Source organism: Parambassis ranga, chromosome 2 (assembly GCF_900634625.1).
Source record: "Parambassis ranga chromosome 2, fParRan2.1, whole genome shotgun sequence".
Classification (NCBI taxonomy): Eukaryota; Metazoa; Chordata; class Actinopteri; family Ambassidae; genus Parambassis; species Parambassis ranga.
This window is the reverse complement of record NC_041023.1, coordinates 29,323,602-29,348,480: the sequence shown is the minus strand read 5'-3', so window position 1 is coordinate 29,348,480 and position 24,879 is coordinate 29,323,602. Positions and strand designations below refer to the sequence as shown.

The 24,879-nt window shown below is 41.4% G+C and overlaps 2 protein-coding genes across 6 annotated transcripts in view; both read left to right on the top strand.

The window, feature by feature from the left end:
- ptpn12 (protein tyrosine phosphatase non-receptor type 12) overlaps positions 1-16,314 on the top strand; it is a 31,301-nt gene extending 14,987 nt beyond the window's left edge. For 2 of the 4 annotated variants that reach the window (XM_028429664.1, XM_028429656.1), the window contains 14 exons: positions 224-262; positions 453-524; positions 692-751; positions 1,223-1,365; positions 2,930-2,996; positions 3,144-3,221; positions 3,666-3,764; positions 5,433-5,518; positions 9,486-9,675; positions 9,845-10,799; positions 12,304-12,375; positions 13,089-13,142; positions 13,684-13,767; positions 14,023-16,314. In XM_028429664.1, the coding sequence (XP_028285465.1) occupies positions 224-262; positions 453-524; positions 692-751; positions 1,223-1,365; positions 2,930-2,996; positions 3,144-3,221; positions 3,666-3,764; positions 5,433-5,518; positions 9,486-9,675; positions 9,845-10,799; positions 12,304-12,375; positions 13,089-13,142; positions 13,684-13,767; positions 14,023-14,084 (2,061 nt within the window). In that variant the 3' untranslated portion in view covers positions 14,085-16,314. Of the gene's footprint in view, positions 1-223; positions 263-452; positions 525-691; positions 752-1,222; positions 1,366-2,929; positions 2,997-3,143; positions 3,222-3,665; positions 3,765-5,432; positions 5,519-9,485; positions 9,676-9,844; positions 10,800-12,303; positions 12,376-13,088; positions 13,143-13,683; positions 13,772-14,022 lie in introns of all 4 variants that reach the window. The other 2 variants (XM_028429671.1, XM_028429681.1) reach the window with 2 other exon arrangements.
- Positions 16,315-18,849: 2,535 nt separating this feature from the next.
- The window catches only part of LOC114451341 (round spermatid basic protein 1-like protein), a 30,036-nt gene continuing 24,006 nt past the window's right edge, over positions 18,850-24,879 (top strand). Inside the window, exon 1 of one of the 2 annotated variants that reach the window (XM_028429874.1) lies at positions 18,850-19,604. In XM_028429874.1, the coding sequence (XP_028285675.1) occupies positions 18,947-19,604 (658 nt within the window). In that variant the 5' untranslated portion in view covers positions 18,850-18,946. The remainder of the gene's footprint in view (positions 19,605-24,879) is intronic. The other variant, XM_028429865.1, reaches the window with a different exon arrangement.

The following is a 24,879-nucleotide window of genomic DNA, read 5'->3' as shown; positions in this document are numbered from 1 at the left end:
GGGAAATAAATGAACAGACATGGCCCTGCTCCTCCACAAAGAGAAATGCACTGAAGTTTTTCTTGTTCTGTAGGAGGCTACTCTAAATCTCCCATGCTCATTTTGACAGTGACAACATTCCATAAATAGAACATGTAGGAAATGTAGCTGTATGTTAGGAAATGTAAAATCTAGCCTTGAGTGTAAACATTGATTGTAAATGTTCCTGTTTGTGTCTCTGCAGGTCATTGTAATGGCTTGTCGAGAATTTGAGATGGGAAGGGTAAGGCTATCCTATATAAATGTGCACATATTACCGTATGTATGTGTTTAACCACTCTGTCAGTTGTTATCATGTCTGTCCCGTGTTAGCTGTTTGTTACAAACCAGAAAGAGTGTGCGCACAGGAAGCTGTGGTGTCTGTCTGGTATTTTGTTCTCAGCCAAAGCTAACTTCTGTTCTTCTCTGGTTAGAAAAAGTGTGAGCGGTATTTCCCGCTGCTGGGAGAGGAGCCCATGAGTTTTGGCCCCTTCAGAATATCCTGTGTAAGCAGACAAATCTATAACAGTACAGCTGTGTTTGTGTGTGTAATGAGTGCCGTAAAAAAAGGGAGGCATTTGGGGGGGAGGGTCTTCTACATTTTTGACATTTTGTTCTAATGCCTGTTTGACTCAAAGATTGTGTAAATGTTCTCCTTGTCTTTGTTTTCTAGGAATCAGAGCAGGCCAGAACAGACTACTTTATCAGGACTTTAATGGTGCAGTATGAAAATGTGAGTTGTGTCAACTTTTTTTATGTAACACTTCCAGACAGACATTCCTTTTTATTAATCTAATGGCATCTGATCATGTCAGCTTCAAGTCTGGAAGCGTCAATCTTACTGAGTTTAGAGCTAGATTTACACGCTTTTTAATAAAAGAGAAGTTGTCCAGATCAGGGAGCAGAAGTAACATATGGGGACAGGGTTCATAGGAAAGCAGGAACAGGTCATGCTGATCCAAAAGGCACGGAACAACTTCTAATTTATTGTGTTTGGCAAATATACACCTGCTGTCGCTGTGATATATCTGAGTGGCAGAATGTCCTCACTTCAACAGACTGACAAAGTGGAACTGTTCCTGTACCACGTTTGAACAGCAAACTGTGCTTCTGCAAGTAAAAAAGGATCTTTAGCATCTAAAAAGGTGCCTTAATTTAACAGTATTGTGCAACATCTTCATTATCCCTGTATGTTTCCCTGCAGGAAACTCGGAGGATAACACAGTTCCATTATATGAACTGGCCTGATCATGACGTCCCTTCATCGTTCGACTCCATACTGGACATGATCGGACTAATGAGGGAATACCAAGAGCATGATGATGTCCCTATATGTGTGCACTGCAGGTGGGTATACTGTGCTGAGACTCCACCATAAATATACAGTGTAGTATCATACTTGACCTAAGTGAACATTTCACACAAAGGAGAAATTGTGGTGTGTTTGCTGAAAGCGTTTGTGGCATGCTTGCAACAAAAACACATTGGTGAGGAGTTACTGAAGACTGAACATGTACTTACTGGCTAGTTCCTTAGTCCTCAGCCAGTCACACTAATAAAGAGGAACATGTTAATGAGAGCGAGTTTGCCTTTCAGCAGTCACTCTAAAAAGAAGTTACTTACATATGAACTCAGGAATTCAATAGAGTATGCAAGGTGTATACATATGAAATACACCACATGACTTGTAGTCTTGATTAAAAGTGGTTCTCATGATTAGGTTTAATGTGCTGGCAGGTTGCAATAGGTTGACTTTGCTGTGTCATGTGCGTAAATGTGCACAACAATCTCTGTCACTCTGAATACATGCAAAAAAGTAGCCCTAAACTCCTTGTACTGATTTTGAACTTCACTCACTCACTGTTATTGGTACTCACCACGAAACTAACTGTATGAAAAATATGTTTTTGCTACAAGGTTAGCCTCCTCTGTAGATGTGTGTCGATCCTCCTGTTTTCTGTGTTTAGTCAAGTAATCACACTGGAGATTATTTAGGACAGCGATTATTTGCACATCAGGCAGGTTTGTTTCCACCAAACTTCTGACATATACTGCTGTGTCCATCTGTGAAGCTGTGTTCACCATCGACTTTCCTTTTCGGCTTGAAACGCCTCTATTGTTCACAGCTGTACAACAATTAAAGCTCTGAGCTGCACTTTCTCACCAACAACAGCCTGAGTAGGAGCGCCTACCTTTGATCTTTCCTGTTATTTTTGCTGCACAAAATAAATCATTAGTTTAGTATGACTGTGGTTTCAGCATTTAGTGGAATGTTGTGGGTAGTTTAAATGTATATGAAAATCTTACATTTACAAAAAAAGATTTGGGCCGGATCATATATGTTTTGGACATCGTGGTGCGGGCCAGATGGGACATTGCAGCGGACCGGATCTTGCCCGTGGGTCTTGAGTTTGACATGCTTTGCTTTAGAGTCAAGATTTTTAGTCCACATATGCATGGGTGTACACAGCACACACACTTGTCTCCATGTGTGTGTAATCAGCTATAATGAGCAGCCCGAGGACATTTCCTGGTTCCTCTGTTACACAGCAGGACTTAAAGCTGCATCTCTGCGTCTGTAAAGATGCTTTGTGTGGTTTAATGTGTGTGGAGACACTGCTCTTTAGAGGAGCAAAGAGCTCTGTGACAGCATGAGATCAAGTTTTATCATTTTATGTGCCTGACGTGATCAGCTTCTGTGTAGCTCCTGTCTCCTTCCTGTCTGGATGAGGTGTTCTTACATAGAAACATGTGTTTGTTGTTAATTGTCGTATTGTGGCCTGACAATAATAGCGTTGGTATTTGTGCGCATGTATTCTGGTATATGTGCAATGAAACAATGAAACCTTAAGTGTGTGTGTCTTTTGTGTGTGCATCATCTAATGTAATATGTGTAACTGTGACTGTTCAGTGCTGGCTGTGGGAGGACGGGTGCTATCTGCGCTATTGACTACACGTGGAACCTGCTGAAAGCTGGGGTATGTGAACATATGCACAGTTATAATGGTGAAGCTTTTCTGACAAACCATGCAGGTCTGGTGCTATGTGAGTTGTTTTGAAGTACACTGAACAGCAAATTACCCACCAATGACAATTAACCTTTATTTACCCCTTCCCTTTTAAAGAAAATTCCAGAAGATTTTAATATTTTCCGGTTGATTCAAGAGATGAGGACGCAGCGACACTCTGCTGTTCAAACTAAGGTTTGTTGTTACAGCTTTGCCTTTACACACAGGGTGCTAGGATATTATCATGCAAAGCAATTTAATAATACTGCTAGAAATGCTAAATAATGGTTGCCAAGTGGTACTAAGCCGTCATCATACCATCACAGACGCATTACCAATGGTGATATTTAGATTGTTACTTTGGTAGTTTGTTTCAATTATTTATATGCAAAGCATTTTACAGCCAGCTCCTTTTTAACTCTTAAAATGTATTGTGTAATTATTTTTAACTATATTTACTTTTCTTAAATACTGAGCAGTTACTAAGTTGTTATTATAACAGTTCATTTATTGATTTCATACATACTTGAGAACCTGTTAGCTTTTCAGATGTTTCCATTGTTTTTTTTCTTCCATCTCCTTTACCACACCTCGCTTTGTGCAACACTTTCTCCTCATTATGTTTTTGTCACTCTGTAGGAGCAGTATGAGTTAGTACACAAAGCAATCGCTCAACTCTTTGAGAAACAACTGCAGCAACTGGAGAGTCCTACCAACGTGCAGATACACGATGGCATGGTATGACACACACACACTGTGTATGCAGTCTGGTGTTAAAGAAATACAGGATGTTGCTAACACTCATAGTGTGAAAAAAAACACAATAATTAGTCACAGGGGGGGAGGAGGGCAGCAGGAATGAAGGAGAGGGTTTCATAAAAATGGGAGGTGCAGTGATTGTGCCGAGAAGAAAGATCCCTGCAGACAGCCTAACCTATCTTTGCTCAGTCAGTCAACACTAACCGTATTTAGATTTACACACATAACATCTCACACACTAAATACAAAGTGTCCCTATTTTTCTGTATTTTATTTTCTAGGATTTCACTGTCTGTCTGCTTTGGTCTGTCATTGTCTTGCATAGTGTAATATTTCCCCACAAATACTACTGTTAGTCTCATAGTCAGGTTTCAAACAAGAAAAACCTCACTGATCAGTGGGAGGATGTGAAAGATTTTTCTAAAAACAGACAGACAGACAGACGATGAGAGCATGCACTGGCAGCAATCCAGTGACTGACTTCCTGCTTAGGAAGCTCTGGTGACATCACCCCTCTCCCATAATGCACTTTGTGTCTGAGAATAGACACACACATCCGTTGGGAAAGGGAGACCCTTGCAAGACACAGTCCAAGAAGGCACGTTTTTACATTAGAAAAGACTCAGCTGACACACTTTCTAAATTGAGATCACAACATTTCTTTCAGTGTCTTTAAAATGAGGTCAACCTGTGATGTACTTAGAAACTAACTGACTTGTTATACAGTGTATGCTTTTAATGATTTGGTTAGAGTGGGTGTGGTGTATACCAAGGAGGGTGCTGACTACACTAAGAGTTTTTTGCCACTGATTATAACCTTCTTATCTTACAAAGTCCAAGAAGAACACCACACTCACACAGCAAATCATTATCAGTGTGGTGCACTGACTCAGTCCATGCACACAATGAATATGTCCAGTCAGCCATTGTTGGTTACTACCCACCCACATAGGTGCTCTCAATGGCAGTATGAACAATAAGCCTACACATACGCTCATCCCACACGCGTTTCTCTGCTCACTCACAGCCACTGTTGTTTGAAGGATACTTTCCTGATACATTAATTCTGACAACATACATGCACATATCTATGGGGTCCTAAACTTGAGTTAGATCCCTGGCAGGCTAGAGTGTTCATACCTCCTCACAGAGCTGAAGTGTCCCTGTTTGCCCTCTCTGTCATGAGTTTGCCAGAACTTTCTCCTGTCATCATCTTATTATCATGGAGTCAAATTAATGAGTCACCGGGGAAGAGAGGAGGGGAAGAGGAAGAGGAGAGATGAGAGGAGGAGAGAGAGCGGTAGCTGAGAGAAGGAGGGCTTCTTTCAGGAATAATTATGTTTCTTAGGTGAAGTATTTTTGTTAACTCATCCTCTGATCCAAAGACCTCAACAAGAGAAAAAAAGAGAGCAGTAGGACAAAAGTGTATGAATGTCTTAAATCGGTGATTAAAGAAAGCTTGTATGAAGAAGGTAACTCCAGTATGTTTAAACCTGTAAACCTTCTTCAGTGTTTATTTGGGTCAAAGAATTCAAAGGAAAACAAGGTCAGTTTGGTTTGCAATTTAGCATTGAAACAGTCGCATCAAAATGTCAGGCAACTCTTTCAGTCATATGTAATTTTTTTTCTTTTGTCACATCTGTCTAGGATGAAAGCAGCCCAGACAAAGCAAGCCACCAATCAGATGATGAGCGATGGGATACGCCGCCTCCGAAACCTCCCCGCATACGCAGGTAAGAAACACTATGTGTGGGTGAGACATTTTTTAGCTTCTCTGCTAAAATTGTCACTTAAACTAAATCCTCCATGCAGATGGATTAACAGGCTCACACAGGGGTGAACAGTAGGTGTGAGGTTGCCGTCACTGAGCACAGCAGGTGTTGTTTTTCTTGTAGGAGGAACATAAAACAAATCACAACAGTTTGTGTGGCGCACACAAATAAAACATATTAAACTGACCAAACAAAAGCAGCAGGCGCTGTTTTCACCTCTAACGAGTCAGAGTTTTCTGACACTCAGCCCACAGATAGAGCCAGCCTCCACTTTACAAAAGTTAACTTCTGTTTGGCTGCTAATAGCTGCCTGAGGATGAGCTGTATTTATAGACCATTTTGCAACACTTTGCAATCCTCTGCAACACTACATAGTGTTGAACACGCCACAACCCTAGGGTACTTAGAACTGTTACATCTTTCATCTTCTCCTTTTTGAGAAACAAATTCAGTCTTTCATGTACATGTATATTTCTTTGCACACACACTCTGTCATACGGACAGACTTACTCCTCCCTCCTCTGCTCATCTTGTGACAGATTTTCTCATTTCTATCTCTATCTCCTCCTTTTCTATACCATCTTCTTGCTCTTCTCCACTCCCTCTCCTTCCTCTCTGCTCATTTTTAATTTTGCTATACGGTTTGTGCCCAGCAGGGGTTGTGCCCCACTTTCTGTCAGCTCGTTCTCCTGCAGTCCCTCGTCTTATGATATAACCACAGAAAGCTCTCCTCATTATTGCAGCCATACATACCACTACTTTTTTTAACAGGGTTGATGATGGATACCACAGTGTTGCCTTAGCACTGACCATGTAATGTCTTGGGGGGACATCTTGTTGCCAGGAGACACTGTCTTACTAATTACCTGTTGCTGGAAGCTTTGTCTAAAAATGCTCAGTTTTTTTTCATTTACAGTGGTAAGAGAACATTAGTGAGTATTCTTTGAGAGATATATATATATATATAAGCACAGTGTCATGATACCAACAATTCGTCAAGGTAATTGGAGACAGAGTTTAGCAAACCTGGAGTCCAATCAGTGAAACATGATTAGAGGTGTGGGGTTGTCACTACTTTGATTAACCTTAATGTATTTGATTTTTTTCAAGCGGTGCCTGCTGATGGTGAATGGTGCTTTTACAAAAAGATGGAAGATGACTGCTCCGCTTTTCCTGCCATGTCAAATTATTAGAGGTTTTTAGCCTGGTCAACACAATCAAGAGTGACAACTAGACAAGTACCAACAAACAGTCCAATAGGCATGCCAGTAAAATACTGTTGTTTTGCTGTAAATATTAAAATTCCAAGGTTTATTTGTAGAAATTTCCCAAATATTTTTGAATTATAAGTAGCAGGAACTTGGATGGTTGGATGGTTACAGTTGGTACGGCTGTGAAGGGAACGCAGTTGAGTGTTTTCCAGTGGGAGTGAATTCCATGCTGCCTGCTAAGCTTGTGATCTCCTGGGTCATGCTTCCTGCATGCATCCTATCAAGAACTGAGTCCTTCCTTCAAAGAATATTTATTAATTCTCCTCTGTCAGAGCACCTACAATCCTCTGCATTAGACTTGTCCGTTAAATGGGATCTGATTCAAAAGCCCGCTTCCTACAAACAAGACATTCTTTAAGATTTTTTTGTTTTAATTTAATTTAAAAACAAAAAAAAGCTCTATTTCTCCTATAAAAGCTTGAGGAGTACCCAGTGGTTAGGATCCAAGAAAACTTGCTTGGAATAGATGCTATCTGTATCTGTAGTGAACCTGAACTGAAACTGCATGTGTGGTTTGAGTGTGAGGTTCAGTACATTTTCCTGTTGTCTGTGTGGATTTATCCTAAATATAACTTGAAACCAGGAAGTGTCTCTCCAGCTTTGGCTTCTAGTACATTTCACCTGTTATGAATGCATGCAGGTCCTACTGTGATGTTCATTAAAAATGCAGCATCTTTCCCAAGGAGTACCTACTGTATGTGCAGGGCAGAGTGCGGCTGGGTATGTCTGTGTGTGTGTGTGTGTGCGTCATTTATTTATGAGAGTGGGTGATGTTATTACATAAATTTCACATCCTAGTGAAGCCGTGTGTATGTGTGTGTGCATGGGAGTTGTATTTGTGTTCACATGGTTGGTTTGTGTGGTCAAGCATTGGTCTGTTGAGTCTTGGTTCTTAGATTCTTCTACTTCTGAATAATTTTGATAAGGAGCTGCACTTAGTTCACTGTACTAAGTGCAGCTCTTATATTATACTGCTCTTCTAGAGCTATACTACCTGAAGGAAATATGACCAGCTTGTTTTTTGTGTGTTTTTTCTCCTTCAGGAAACAGTACAAGTAATTCTTTATCGACTAATGCTGTAATATATATTTACATTTCATCGTACATGCTGTAGTGCTGCTGTCAGTGTGCTCCTTGCCCGCAGCATCGTTTTCCTTTGCTCTCATTGATATTGCTTGTTTGTTTTGCTGTGACTTATCTGTGTTTGCTCCTGTAACAGCTCAGCTGCCCCCCGTAGGAATCATTAAACTTTCATCTTTTCATCTTATAGGGCCTGAATGAATAATCTGAGTGATTCAAATCCCCATGGAAACAAATCAGCACCAGTGGGAGTCATGTGTGTTGTTAAATATGTCTTTCCCTAGCTCAGGCAATAATGATGATAAAGTAGCACACATCTTTGTGGGTAGCTTATGTGTTTCATTAAAGAAAACAAAGGGATAACTTTTAACACACAGATGGAGGTTAGGGTGTTATTGTAACTGATCAACAGTCATAGTGTGACTAGTAAATAGTGTGACTACATTTACATTAAATCAAACTCAAACAAAGATTTTTGAAAGGGTGGATTTTAAACAAAATAAATCGGATCAATAAAAATATACAGTTACACACACAGCCACTTGCTTTTACGGTGTGACTGCAGCTCCAAAGTTTCTCAAGAAAAGGAAGCCCTGTGCGAGTCATTTCTGTGTCTAACTTTCTGTCTGCCTTTCACACACACTTCGTCATGTGCTGTCAGTCCTGTGTTAGTTCTTGCCTCCGTTGTGTGCTGTTAAATTAGAATACCACCACATCCTTTCACTGTTTCTGTAACTGCATGCATAGAGCATGTAAATTATGTTGTGTGTAGTGGAACAATATCTTAATATATGTTCCATCCCTATGTGGCTGGCTGTGTTATAACCTCAGTATCCTGTGTGCAGTTCACACACCTACACTGTGTGCATCTGTGTTCACATTTAAATGGATTACTGAAATACACAGGGACAGAAAGGGAGACATTTACAGCTGTTATTATGCACACATTCAGTTTAACTCGTTGAGAAATTATGCAGAAAGTGTCAAGTCAATCATTTTTGTGGCATTTCATTTTTGGGCAGTGAAAATTATCAGTCAGCTTTGTCTGAGATAAAGGGCATCAGGCTTTTTAGCACTCCAATACCTGTGTAATTTCAGTGCTTTAATGTCCTTGTGAATTTGACTGCTGTCCTGCAGTTCCTTAAATAGATGTTATATTAACCCTAAGTGCTTTAAATTTGGCCGAGAGCTGTATGACAGTAAAAGATGTCACAGCAGTGAGCTTGGTGCTTGACTTTTTAAAGTACTGCCATCTAGTGGTGGGAAAAAACATATTTTGATACAGAGTTTTATTAATACTGTATAAGAAAGGTCATTTCAACAGATTAGTGTTATTAATTCTCTTTTATGCAGAGAATAATGTAATCAAAGTATCTGGTGCCTGAGCAGTATGATGAAATTCATGCTTTTTCATCAGTTTCTGAAATGACCCTCAGTTATTAAAAAGTTTTTAATTTTGTTTGATAATTCTAGTGCCTCTTCTACCTTTTTGTTTCTGTAGACTGTGTGTGTAAAATCCATTCATCTGGGGGTTCAGCTCTTTCTACCGTTTTCTGATCTTCCTTCCTTCTCTCCAGTTCCCAGGTTGAAGGTGATGTTAAGGAGGAGATCCTCCAGCCTCCAGAGCCTCATCCTGTACCTCCAATTCTGACCCCATCACCCCCCTCAGCCTTCCCCACTGTCACCAATGTACGGCAGGACAACGACCGCTACCATCCCAAACCTGTCATACATGTCCTGGCTACTGCACAGCACAATGTGACACAGGTGAGCTGAGGAATCAGAGGAGTTTATTTTAATTAACCCAAAACTACAATGTGCTTTGTGTGTGAGAGTACTTAAACTTTAAGTGCTTCAAGTAGTTGTTTTTTCTGTTGAGTTAGAAAATATTCTTTTTGTGAGTGCAGACTACATTTCTCTTCACTTTTCATTTCAGAATACAGATGTGGACCAGCAACAGAATCAATCAGAAAGCAGTTCAAACAAACAGTCCAGTCCCTCTGAGCAAAAAGATCCAGATCTACTTAGCAGAAAACAGCAGACTCAGGTCTCCAATTTAGATCTCAATGATAACTACAACAACAAATTGTCTTCAGCACTGATGAAGTCGGAGTCGGGACAAGGCCAGACACAGACGCCCTCCTCACCTCTCTCCCCGGTTGTTGAATGTTCTGGGGTGGCACGCATTGAGAGGAAACTCAGCATTGAGATTAAAAAAGTGCCGTTGCAAGAAGGACTTCGTAGCTTTGACACCTCCTCCATGGGAGTACCTGGTGGACTTGGCACCAGTTCGAGTAACAGCACCTGCATGCTGCACAGAGGCCACGCCTTCAAAGCTCGTTCTGCTCAGTCGCTGCTGACATCCAGCTCCTCACTGTCGGAAGACTCGGGCACAGAGGGAGGAGCAGGTGGGTGTGGGGAGAGTCATTCAGATGGAGGTGTCCTCACCAGACCCAACCACCTGCCTGTAAAGAGTGGAGACAAGATTGAGATGCAGGGAGGAGATGCGAAAGCTGGGCATGCTTTGTGGACTCAGCCCTCTAACAGCCCTGAAAAACTGTTCCCTAAGACCTCATCCTCTTCCTCCTCCTCAGACCATGTCGCTCCTTCATCTTCATCCTCTTCCCACCTTTCCTCTTCCTCCTCGTCGTCCTCCTCCACTCCTGTTAGGACTGCGCTGAGTTTCACCAACCCTCTACATTCAGATAACTCTGACGAGGAGGGGAATGGAGAGATTCCTGGTGGCAAGGAGGTTTGTCGTACAAATGTATCCACAGCGACTGCTATGGTGACTACATCCTCTCACCATGGAGACCAGCAGCCAGTCAGAAAGGTGTTGCCCATGTCAATCGCTGGACAGACCACGCCGTTACCCTCTGCAAACACAGCAAGTATGTCAATCAGCTGCTATAGGTGGAGCTAATTCCTTTAACTGCTTTCCTGAGAGAATTAATTATAAATATTAGGTTAAATCGGTGAGCTCATTTTGTAAGTCATCTAGTCAAGACCTTTAATTTTAATTACTCTTAGTGAGCCCACAACCTGTCTTTATTATGCACATGGCAGAATCTTTTTCTTGATCAGTAAGTAGACGGAGTTCTTAGACACACCACATGGCCACATGGTAATGACAAGTTACACACACACAAACACACACATTGTTACAGTCAGACACAGTGAGGGAAAAAGCAGGAGACGGACTGTATAGCAAAAGAAAAAAACATTAAGATAGTTTCCAGTTAGTCTCAGATAAAACCTAACTGTTTGACTAATTGGTTTGCCAGGAATGCTGCAGATGTTAACATCTGTCAAAACAACTCCCTTTCCTCTTTCAGCTTGGGAGTGTTTGTGTGAGTGAAGTTTGTGAATGGGAGGAAATTTAAGTGCAGCGGACTGTGTGCATGTTGGATGGTGATGGATCAACAACACTGCATGGTACTGATAAACGCGTTTACGCCACGTTTGTGCACGTTGGGTTGAGCAGAGCAGTTTCACACTATGCCTCAGTTAAGGCTTCACTGTCATGCCTACAAGAAGAAGATGTTTTATTAATTGCCTGTTGTGAAACGACTAAGATCGACCCTTCCTATTCTTTTGATTTCAAAATCGTCAGATTCTGAAATCGAATTCTTACTTTGATTGAAATGGAGTGGTCCAGACTGGAGTAATGTGGAGGGTGAATGGTTAACTGCATTTTTTAAATATTGGACTGAACTGTGAGGGAGCATGATTTGGCAATGCACTGATAAAGTATTGTCCTTTGTATTATTCCATGATATGCTCACCTCACGTATCTCCAATATCTAAAACTAAATGCAGAATCATCCCACTCAGTCCTGAGGCGGGCTGTTTGCTGCTTGGCTTTCTGGCACGTTGCCTGATTGGGCTGCGGCAGCGCTTCAGTCGTCAGCTAACGGCTGCTGTTTGATTGGTGGCAAGAATCTAATGACCTGCTTGTTGATAAGTTGCACTGGGCAAATTTGCTGCTTTGGGGTCGGTCAAGAAGATGATGGTGGTGGTTGCTTGTTTCTGCAGAATGAATCACATAAACCTTGTTTAACTGCATACGACACTTTATACCGCTAAAGAAAAATCTGTAATGTTGGTAAAGTGTTCAGTTAAAAATAAGAAGAGGGGTCTAAAAAGCACTGTAACTGGATTATAGTTGCTTCATTTTAGGCTTTAAAAATCTACTGGATACACAATCAGAAGGGGTGATTTATAAGCTTTTCTAAATCAGTCACCTTATGCCGCACACACTCAATTACCCTTCTCAGCATTTTTTTCTAGTTGGAGCTTCCTTGTTTCTGTTATGTGACTTCTGATCTATTCTCTATATCCTTTCGGCCAGTCGTTAACCTTGCTTCTCATTTAACCTCTGACCTTTTAACCCAGACTGCTGGGACATCGATGACTCCCCTCCCCCTCTCCCCGAGAGAACCCCTGAGTCCTTCATACTGGCCACAGGTGCGTCTGCGTTTGGTTGAGGCGCGTTTCACTGGGCCTCCTCCCGTAGGTCATGGAGCTGTTATGTTGTTGCTTTGTTTATGCACAGTTGGCGTTGCATGGTTTTGCACATTTGGAAGCAGAAGTGGAAGTGGTTGTTTGATGCAGCCTATGATATGAGCTGAAACAGGAGGAACATGGTGTTTAATTTTAATTTTATCTGCTTCTTTTACCGGATACTTGACAGTGTTTGAACAGGAAGGGCTTCAGTCTCTATCATCATCACTTCAAACAGGCAGATGGACACACATATTGCAGGTAGGAGGCCATTAGGCTCGACCAGCCTGCTGCCTCCTGCTGTTTTCCGTGAGGAAAGGAGTATTAATACATTCAATCACACACAAGATGAAACGGAGACTGAAACCATGCTTTTGTGAGAGGCTTTATCAGTTTGACAACACTAGAGGTCAGCATTGGTTCTCTCAGCCCTGCAGTACCAGCGTTTTTGTGATTGATGGTCAGTCTTAGTTTGCTGCATTTGTGGTGGTTTGGAATTAAAAAAATGGACAAAGAAGTAGTATTAATTTTAACTATACTGTACAGGTGAACACAGATGGTAGTGTTTGGTTTAGAGGCTTAAAAGGTGTCTGCATGTGTGGGTATGTGAGTTTTCTATCCATTTGTTGTCACAAAATCCTCTTGTTAAATTCATTAATTTTCCCGCTCTCCTTCAGACCCTTTGGAAGTGAGAACGTCGGCCTCAGCCGAGTGGAGTGGTTCACATAAAGGTATGAAACACACACTATTATTTTGGTGCCTCTGTGTGTGATTGTCCCTGTGCGTGATTTTCCCTGTGAGCTCACATCAGTTAGTCAGCAGAGCAGGAAGCAGAATTTTAGTGCTTTACAAATTAGCCCTCTGCACGATAACACTGACAGCATTAGTCAGAGGAGCAGTAAGAGCAACAAAGATACACTGGGAAGGAGAAAAGATAAAACATGTCTATAGAGAGGTGATTATGCTTATCTGTGCTACAGGACTGTGTGATGATGGTTGCTGTCAATTTGTGGCTTCAGTAGTTTTGGTTAGATGACTGAATTAAAAAGGAACTGTTTGCCTTAATTCTGTGGTGATATATATATATATATATATATATTATTTGAAACTTTCTATGGCCCTTTGGAAGACTGAAGAGATCGTGATTTTATTTACATTTTCTACTTGACTAATAAGAAGGTTTAACTGGGCCTTACATCAAGAAATTACTATGCACCATCTCTGTTATTAACACAATGTTTTTACCAAATTAATCTGTGTGTTTGTGTGTAGATGTGTCGGACTGTGTTAAGAAGATGTCTCCAGCTGACCCTGTATCTGCTGGCACCACACCAACAGACAGCAAGGCAGACCTGGGTGGGTAAGTCTGCTGTTTTGCATTACTGTGACTGCTGCTGCTCATTTTATGAGGGAACTGCACAGGTATTTTTTTAGTCTCTGTGCAGAAAACATTGCTGACAAACATGGTTTCTATTAATATCAGTTTTAGATGCTTTTGCTGATTGGAAAAATGGCTTTGGGCTGCATGTGCAGAAAATAATAGAAAACACTTTCTCCTCTATGGACTTATTTTATTCAGCTCAGAAACAAAAGACACTCCTCTCCTTTCAGGGTTCGGTAACCGATGCATTCAGCCCAAAGGCCCTCGAGAACACCCTGTGGAGTGGACGTGATGTCTGCCCGTCCACCAACAGTATCCTCCCTCGTCAGGAGATGGACTGTGTCCCATGGCTGGTCCAAAACACAGACAGCACACTTTTACAGAGAAACATCTACTGCGTAACTCAGTGCTCCTGGGACTGAACCCCTCCTCCTTCTCCTCCTCTTCCTCAGTCTTTCCTTCAAAGTGCCACTGTGCGAAGCAGAAGAACAGTTACCGCTCCCGATTTCCTTCTAGTCTTGCTGATATCAGAGGGGGTGACTTCTCTAGATGCTGACCTGGGATCAGTCTGCTTATTTCTCTGTTAACGATTTAAGGATAATTCCTGTTTTTCTCCTTAGCTGTAAACACTTTTGGCTAAATGATGAGGAATGTAGTGTTGAATTAAAGTGCTCAAAGTGAACACTTTGTTTCATGACAAATGAGAGGGATTATTTTTCCTAAATCAGGAATTATCTTTAATCAGTAAAAAAAAGCTGCCTCCTACTGAATGAACAACAATCTTCAAAGCGAACGTAGATAATCTGTTACCCATGATGCAACATTTTCTGTTGGTTATGCACAGGTTGCTAGGGGTTCTCTCTTTCTCTTTCCCTCTCTCTCTCTCTATCTCTCCCGCTATGTGCTGGTGCTACATTACCAAGGATCAGCTTTGAAGCAAAGTGCCAGAGCTGATTGTTACCATCACTTACCTGCTTCTCACCTCGGATGTGGTTTGTGGTTGCTGCTTTAGCTGAAGTAATACCAGCTCTAGTATTTGTTATTTCTGTGCTCTTTTTTCCAGAGTCACATGCTTTAACTTTGTTTGGTCATTACAGTGATCAATAAATACTTTATTGCTGAGACGAGAATAATATCGCAGTACAGCTTATTGCTAAGCTACCTGGGGAATGACAGTTGCTCATGTTTACTGTACACTAGTGAGTGGTAACATCTTCTGTCTACTTCTCAGGAAGAAAGCCATTTTTTCAGAAAGGGAGACGGACAAGATTTAAGAAAAGCATCTGATTGGATGCTTAATTGGAACACGCCCCTTTAGTGCAGGATTTCCAAAAAGTTTTCAAGAAGTGACTAAAATACTTCTACCTGTTCAAAGCAGAACAAAAGCATTTGTGCCAGATAGTGTTGTATCATATAGTGCAGGACATGTCATATAACAACATTGATGCCATGTCATAAGAGCAAAAGTAGGGACGGATTGATTGATGAAAAGTAGCTCAACCAAAGAAACAAGATCAATCGACTCAATCTTGCATCGTAAAAATAAACCGGTTGAAAATCTGAAAAGATGTTTTGCAAAAGATCGTTTCAGTGAGGAACAGCCTGGACCTTTAAATCTTGTGAATGCCCCACGTTTCGACTTTAATACACCAGTAATGGCCAAACTGGTCAGCTCTGTGACTCTGGCTCTCTGTGCTGGGACCATAAGCCTGCCTTAGTCCGCCTCTCAGAGAAGACAGTCAGTGACAGCCCTCCTCAGTTTCTTTTCCTTCCTTGGAGTTTATTTTCTTTCTTTGTGTTTCTCATGGTCTTAACTTGTGGTTTGTTTTCTTCATGTTGGTGAGGCTCTCAGATGAATGACCATGAAGGTTTTCTCTGTGTTTCGGAGTATGAATGTTACACTTCACCTGAAACACTTGAAACCTGCAGCCTGAAACAGATTTGAATCTACACCTCCAGCCCTTTTTTTCAGACAAGTTTGGTTTCTCATCTGACAGCATGCTGTCTATACATTTGAGATCCAACAGCAGCTAGGGACCCAGGACTACTGTTTTTTTTTCCTTATTGTTAACTTCATTAGCTACCATAACTATACAGTATATGCATTGTTTTATAAAGATAAAGAACTGTACAGGACAGTTTAGGTATATAATATTTCAGATTTTGTTTTTCTCTCTTAAATGTTCCTATTAACAGAAGATGTAAGAAAGTCAGTGCATGATGATGATGATTCCTCCCCTCTACATGATGTTTTCCTTCAAACTGTAAATTATTCTGCTACCCTTTTGTTTTGCTTCTGGCAAATATTTCAGGGTTATTCTTTATTTTTATGTTATATGCTTAAAAGAAAAAAAGCTGTTTTAATTGGTTGGCAGGAGTAAAAGCGTAGACTGCCAGCTGGCCTCCTTTCACATAACTACAACGGGCTCTGAATAAGATTGTAATAATAATATTAATGATGATGATAATAATAATGATAATAATAATAATGGTTGTTTTTGTAAATGGTATTTTAAAAGTTATTTTTGTATACGCAGTTGTTTGTTGCGTCACAAAGTCTACTGCTCTCCACCTCAAAAACCTCTCGTCATACATGTCCTCCATCATTTTCATTTCTTCCCTCTCATTTGGCTCTTTCACTGTAAAACATGGATCTGCTGCTCCGTACAAGGAGCATTTCATTATTTCCTCCACTTCCTCCCTATTTCCCCTCCTGCTGTTTTCCCTCCCTTTCATCTTCCTCCACTCCCACCACCCCACCCTCATTTCTTCCTTTTTAATTTTTAAAAGGCTGTCACTCCCAATACAACACATCAGCTCACTCTAAACCTGTTGGTGGATCAAAGTAACAAAATAACAAGACGGTCTTTTACTTTATCATTTCTCATGTGTTTTGTCCTCACACAAACACACACACACTACGATCTCAGAGAAAGAGCCCAGCTGTGCCTTTAAGGGAGAGCCCGCCCCCTGCTTCCCCTCCCCTGTCCCTCCAATCATCATTAGTGGCATGAGCGTGAGCGATGTGATTCGCTGCTGCTTGCTCATCACCTCCTGTGGGACTCTCATACAGCCACGCCCTCTCCTCCTGTCACTCTCACACACAACGTTTGTATGTTGCAGAAATCAATCAGTAAAAATGGAACATTAAGTAATGAAGCGCCTCCTATTGTATTTGTTTGTGATGGGTTTTGTGAACTTCAAAATGAACTTTTCTATGTGTGTGTTTGTGTGTGTGTGTCACAGCAGGAAACCTCTGTCGCACCTGGAAGATCTGCTGAGGTGACTGTACACATGCACACACACTAGTATGACAATTAATCCCAGCAGGTGGTATAAACACACACACTTTGTTGCTGTATTTACTCAGAGACCTTGGGAGGGTTTGTGTTCATTTTACACACATAGAGAGGCACGGCAGGAGGGCGCTCATGCTATAATTATTTTCCAGTCCTCACATATAGGCGATGCTCACTTCAGATTAATTACACAAATGTGGTCAGAACAGGTTCCCATGTGTAAATACTGCTGCTGTTGTTTTTTTAAATCAGGCCAAATTTATGACATTGACTAAACCCCGATGGAAGAAAAGATTCAACGCATGTGGCGTGAAGAAAAACCCTGCTGGAAGACACATGCATAAATAAAAAGATGTTTTTATATCAAATTTAAAGTATTGCAAGTTTAAATGACTGGACTGTCAGAAAGGAAGGACTGATTACAAAGGATGGGTTCTGCAGTAGAGACAAAGAGGTGAAGCCTCTGGCGGTGTCAAATTAAGAAAAACTCCTCTGTTGCCTGTGTTTGTGTAATTACTCTCTCTGCCAGCAGAGGGAACGAATGTTCTGTCCTGTAGCTTTAATACTTGATAGGTTGGCACCCTAAAAGTGCGGTTTTCAAACTTTTGATATGCTACAGTGGACCAGGTGTAGAATATTCAACACTGGTTGAGATTGTTCATTAATACCAGATAAAGTAACCTTGTTAGTTTATTAAGAGTTCAAAATGAACTCTAGCTTGTGTCTCACGTGAATAACCACGGGAATTATTAGCCTCCACATCATCCATTAATTCCTAAAAATAGCCACCATGTCAGGCGTTATCCTTTCATGTAGCATAGTGAAGCAGAAATCTGTGCAGAGTTTTCCTCTCAGTAACACAATATGAATGCTCAGTCTGTCTCTCTCTGAGTAAATTAAGCCAGGTTGCTGGCTCAACTGGGTCACCTCAGCAGTTTAACATGTTATGTAATGGCTTATAAATATAGCCAGTCAGTGTTGGGTGTATGTGAGCAGCAGGCTCCACTGCCATCTGAAGGAACTGAAATCTGTGTCAGCTCCACTTCAAAGCCTCTGATATAAAGTGTATTCAGACACATTCATTTTAGGCATATTCACATACTGTAGAGGCTGGACTTCAGCCATCAGATTTCCACCTGCATCATACAATAATGGTGTCACACTGCAGCCGGTGACAATCTGCCTCTTTCAGCTGCTAATTATGTTTAGTGTCACACTCATCCGTCGCACACTGACAGGCCTTGCAGAACTCCGCTGGTCTGATTGAAGAAAATGTTTTCATCTCAAATCAAAGTGTAAACAGCCCCGGGGGATTTGCCACGCTCCATAATGATGTGTTGTGTGAGAGTGAGAGCGATAAGCTCATCCAGTTGTGAAGATTAAATGAAAGAGGCCAAGTTTATCCCTTTAATGGGTACATTTCCATTTCGACAATCACGTGCAGCCCTTTGACACTTTAATGCATAATCTGTGAATCAGCTGTGGCCAGTTGTGGATTGTGTTTGAAGTTGTGCAGAAAAATTTACCAAATTTATGTATAAATCCATCTTTTAAATAAACTTTCCATGAAACAGCTAAGAGATTGCTATTTGGTAAAATAGGCCTCAGTGTTTAACAGCATACACTTTATTATTATTTTTATTATTATTACAGTAAAACACATAAGCCCCGCCTCGAGATTTTCCCTCCTCACCTGCCACTCAAGCGTTAGTCCCGCCCCCTCGCTCTCCGCCTGTCAGTCAAGCGTCGGCCCTGCCCCTCCACTGCTTGCCTGCACGTCGCGCAAAAAAAAAGAAGAAAAAACAACAGCAGCAGCGGCCGTTGGGGAAGAGAGTAAATACAGCGAAGCCTCAAGATGGCTGACTCGCAGGGCTCTGTTCACCTCCCCGGAGCTGCTGCTGCTGCTGCCGCCACCACGGCCACTACTCCTGTTGTAGCCTCAGTTAAAAGCCCGCACGGCAAGCTGGCCGAGGCGAAGGGAGCCTCCGACAACCGCTCCCAGTCTTCCCGGGATTTTAACTCGCCGCCGCCCAAGAAGGTCCGAACGGAGGAAAGGAGCGTTAAACCCAAGAAACTCAGCAGGGAAGGGCGAGTGGGAGGCAACGGTAGCGGGAAAGAAAAACTCCAGCAGCAGCAGCCCACGAAGCTGCAGCAGAGTTATGGCAGCAGCCCGGGTTCGTGGAGCTTTAGCCCGGTTAAGGCGAGCAGCAACAACAACGCTCCGGTGCCCGCTACCACCGGTGGATCCCAGCCGATAAGCACACATAAAGTCTTCAAACAGAGCGACTTCTTCCTCCACAAAGCGCCTTCTGCTTCTTCAAATTCTTCTTCTTCTTCGTCCAAAGCCAAGAAACCGAGTAAAGATAAACTGCGGGAGAAGGGGAAAGGAGGCGGAGAGGAGAAAAAGAAACATAAACTGTTGGTGACCTCCGGGAGTAACAACGATATCAGTAGATTTAATAGTATTTCTGCAGTGAAGAGGGAAAATGGAGATGTCACGTTACCACCTAAAGGTAAACCAACATGCCTATTTTTTTCTCCTGAATCACAAAGTTAGTGTTTATTAAAAGCAGCCTTGAGTCGTGTCCATTTATAGTGACTTGGCTCGTGGTAGATTCGGCCACTTGGGAACATGTGGCCCCGGAGTGCGTCTTCTAATTTAGCTCCTGTTCAAATTTCGCTCCGTGCTGTTGTATAACATCCTGTAAAACACCCCGGCGGTTTTCTAATCAATATCTGTCCGCACGGGGAAATGTTTACATCAAGTTTAGTGAGTGTGGAGTCCGGTTCTAATCGATGTTTTCTGCGGGGCTCATGGCTGCCAGCTCTCACCACACGCTCGTGAACCCTCGAGCTCCACAGCAGTGGCCGCGCGGACCTGGCAGTTGTATGGAACCAGCTGCTCTCGTGCTGCGGTGGAATTATTACGTACTTACGTCGTATTGACAAAAACATCATGTGTTTACCCGCGCTGTGTTCTATTTTTAAATAAGAAAAACAAGCTGCCATGTTAGCACAACAATGTAAGGTGAAATAATGGTTAGTTTGTGGCTTCCATGTTAAATATATCTGATTTTATACCGAGCTCCATTTGCATTAAAACTACACGCTGCTCCTGCTGTCATAACAATATGACAGCCGCCCGCCATTATAGGGTAAGTGTTGTTTTGGTGGAGCACCACGCCCCCCTCTGTGACCCGAGGCTGTGTGGGAAACAGACGCGGAGCTCCATCACCCACAGCGGTACGAAGAGGAAATATTATATCCATTGAATATTTACATTGTTCTACATATACACCAGATTTGGTTTCTTCTCGGCAGTGTTTTGTGTTGTTTAGGAGAAAAATTGTTTTAGGCTGGGTTTCCAAATAAAAAAATACATGTTTTCGAGATTTGATAAAATCGCAGTATACCGTGGCCTTTAATAACTCAATAAGACTCAATAAATTACACCTTTAAAACAACATTTCAGTGTGTTTTGTGATGCAAACAGATACAAAATTTAATTACAAAGAACTTAGACACATTTAACCTGTTAATAATTCACAAGAAGAGTCTAAAGAGATTTTGTTTATTATTCAATTAATCTGTAATGTGATTGCTTGTTAGTGTCTGGCACTGTTTTGTATTAATTACATATAATAAGATGGTTTGGAATTAAGATGAACAGGAATTATTTTATTACATTTATTTGTTAGCTGGTGTCCACTGAATAAGGGCCAGACACAAGTCAGATATGACTCTTTAGCTCTCTGTCAAACATGCAAAGAAATTTAAAGATGATTGTCTGATATCTGAAAACTCATTATCATGAATTCTTTTGGCCACAATATTACGGTGTAGCTCATAACAGTGTGTTTTTTTTCTTAGTATTTTAGCATCACACTCGGAAACATAGTCTTAAAGTCATCATATTTATGGTTCTCAGTGAGCTTCCATGTTATTTATGTGTCACTGTTGTGACACTGGCGGGAGGCCTTGGGTGGACACATGTAGTGCATGATGTCACCCTTTTCCGGTTGGGTAGTTTAGGAGGTCATGACACACTCTGAACAGCCACTGCAGTCGATTAGGATATCAGAACAAGACGTGTTGTTGGCCTGTAGCCCTAAAACACTACCATAATCACAGTAAACACGCTGTGTTGATTGTCACTTTCGTTTTGTTACTGTGGGTGGCAGGCAAGGCTTTATGGGGAATTCAGGACTGAAAGATGCTTGTTTTGATCTTTATAGCAAAACAACATGTAGTCTGCGTCAGTATGCATGACTTTTGTTATTTTTAGCACTTCTGCATTATCTAGGTTGCAGCATTTTGTTCTCTGGCAAATTTTAAATGCACCCATTGGTATTACAACTAATACTACTCCTGCAACAGTTTCACCAAGCTGCTACTTGAGTAAAGCACTGAACCTCTAATTGCGTTACTGAGCAGCACAATGGCCAGCAGTGGGAGCCTGTAATTACACTGAGTAGCTTCAAATTCAAAGATGAGGAAGTCTATGAATGTGGTGCACAAAATGCAACGTAATCCTGATCAGAAGTATTTCAAGGATTAAAACTGACACAAGATGGTATTTGAAGTGCTACCACAGTAGGTTTCTAAAATGTGTTGGGAGGGTGGACTGTGTTATTGGTTAAACAGACAGGGTTCTGTTCTACAGAAGGACATGAGGTTGAGACCCGGTGCTGGAAAGTGTCCTTGAGGCTGGGACTGAATGTCTGGCAGCTTCAAGTAGTGCTACTCTGAGGCCGAATTGTGCTCTGACCTTCCTGCAGGGAAAGAATTTTCATACAGGGATCCAAAAGAGTATCACATCATCACAGTAATATTATTAGTGGTGGGGCTGCTGTTGGAGTGAGGATGAGGGCAAATGCCAAAGAGCAGTAACTGCTAGTTACACATGGTGCAGAAAAAAGAGACAAGAGTGCAATAAACAAGTGGTCCCAGACGAGGAAATTATCAAAAGGTGAAGATTAACAAACTTTTTAACATCTAGCATTAAGCAGGTACTTGTTTTGTCTTGTTTTTAAAAGTACTTGTGCAGCTGAGTAATCGGTTATTGACACCCAGGTTATTTCAATGCTTGAAGACCTTTTATGGTGTGTCTATGGTTTACACTTCTGACACGACACAGGTCTGTCTTTTTGGTTTGTCACATTTAAGCAGGGAGCAGCCCTGTGGTTATTTTTTTCTATCCGTTTCTTCAAATTCTAAGAAATGATCAGAGAGTTGAATTGAGACAGGGGAAATTTTTTACTTAGCAAAGTGGTGCACCACACAAAGGGGCAAAGACTAGCATGTCCGCTCAAAGTTCATATGTATGTTGCTTTCAGTCAGAGCTGAAGCCAATACATACCTGTGATTGTAAGTTTTCCCACTGAGAACAAAAGACAGGTATTAGTGGCTCTAGGGAACAGACTCTTACTATAGTGGCTTGTTTTTTGGGTGTAGCCTTTAACCTTTCTGTGTTTTTATATTGTGTTAAAGGTAATAGAGTGTTAATGAACCACATAATTAGTTTATTTGTGTAGATGTAAATATACATTGCTCATACAGGCCCTGAATATGTCTGAGACAGCACTTCTGTGGTTGATTGCAGCAAAGAGAAAATGAAGCATAACTGCCCTCAGCATACAGTTAAATTGCTTTTGCGTATTTGCTTGCATGTGCTGTATCCGATCAGTTGAGTGAATTTTGATTGTTGAAGCCCACCAGCAGGGTGAACTGACCGTTTGGAGGAGCAGGATTTTCCTGAGAGGCGGGTGTAGCTGTAGCCCTCAGGTGCACAGATCCACGTTGTGCTTTTAGTTGTCTCTAGATTTGTTAAAGGTAGGGTAGGAGATTTTATTCTGATGCACTTTTTGTTAAATTAGTGTAACTTCTCTTTACAATCCAATAGCAACCGATTAGTTCAGCAGTTTAGCATTAAAACGAAGAATATTAATCATCTGTGGAAGCTATAAAACGCTAAAAACATCAGCCAATCCTCTGGGACGACCCTGCACGGAGTATTGGCTGGTTGTCACTCTGCGCGCACCAGAGAGGTACGTGCATGATGACCGAAGTCACAGACCGCAGCTCGTCTTCAGGTAATGCGCGTCCATGTGATTGGGAGGCGTGGCTTCAGGGTAAGCTCCGAGAGAAAGATGCGTGTGTTTACTTTTGAAATCTGGCTGACTCTCACCTAGTTTTCAAAATCTCCTACCCTACATTTAAGCTGCGTCTAATATATATGACAAGATGCTAATGCCATATTTTTTCATTTTGCTGGTCTTACTCTACACCTTTTAAATACACACAATCCCTTAGTGGTGGGAGAAAAAATTGATTCTTCGATGCATCGCGATTCGGCCATTCACGATTCTAAATTGATTATTAGATGTTAAGGCATCCATAATCTATACGTGAAAAGGCGAAACTTTAATGTGCAGCGCAACATCACCCGGACTGGGACACACTAGGGTTGGGCGATATTGGCAAAAAAATTAATCACGATTAATTGTGGCATTTAGCCGATAACGATTAATTTGACGATTAATTGATGACAGTTGCACTTACATGTTTTTGACTCTAAATTGGCACAGTGTTCTAGCATGATACCGACAAATCATCAGTCAAGTTCACTCCTTCATTCTAACAGGCTAAGCTGGTGAGTAGTGATTAGGCACCAACCAGCCATGGAAATATGTATTGATAATATTGAGGCACAAACTGCTTCAAAATAATAATGAAGCAAACATTTAAAGTAACTTTGTCCTTCAAATGTTTTTATCTTAAGGTCACAAAGCATGTCAACATTAAAATTAAACAGATAAATAGACAAAGTTCAGAAAAGTCACATCAGTGATTATTTCAAGTTAAAAAATGTGTCTGCGCAAATGAACCTGTGACTGAATATGTCCCACACTAGTGCATGTTTTCACTCAGACTGTAGAACAGCAGCAGAAAAAACAAACAAATAAACAAACTGCTGGAGGAGACTTCGCTGTTGTAATGTTTCCTATCTTGCTGTGGAGTCCGTAAATAAAGATCGGAGTTTATTCATTTAATACGAGCAAAAATTCAGTTACTATAGCAACAACCAACGCTCCACGCTTCACCTAATGCATGTCGCGGCACTATATACAGCTGTAGTGTAGTGTTGTGTCCTCGTTGCGCTTTCTTCGTGCTCGGGCTTATGGTGACAGACGTTGAACCTCTGTTAGGAACGTGCTGCTCCGCATTATTTAACTGAACACCACTGCCTTCCACCATTATTGTTATTGTGGGCTCACATGTGCGCGGGTGATGGTGAGACTATGCCGCACACAAAAATGCGTCATCATGATGAGGCACTAATCGCCGTAATCGATAAGTGGCAAATATTAATCGATTACAGTTTTTCTGACGATTAATTGCACACGATACGATTTTGCACAAGCCTAGGACACACACAAACAAACATGGCTGATTAGTCTATCATCTGTCCTCACGCTGCTGCAAAGATCTTTTATAACACAGATGACCCATTCTCTCCACATATTTTGATTCTAGTGTACATACTTTCTCTTAGTTTAATAGAAGAAATAAATCCATCTCTTGTTTCTCTGTTGTCTGCTGCATCATGATGCATAATTTACCGATTAATATTTGAATGTTGGCCCCTGAATCTTAATCGAATCGTAAGCTAATATCCCTTGGCTTGAACTATTTTATCGTACTCCAAGAGCTTAAAATCTAGGCTCCTGGACTTACAGCATAATTTGAGAATGCCGCTCCCCCAAATGACTTCATAACTTCACCAGA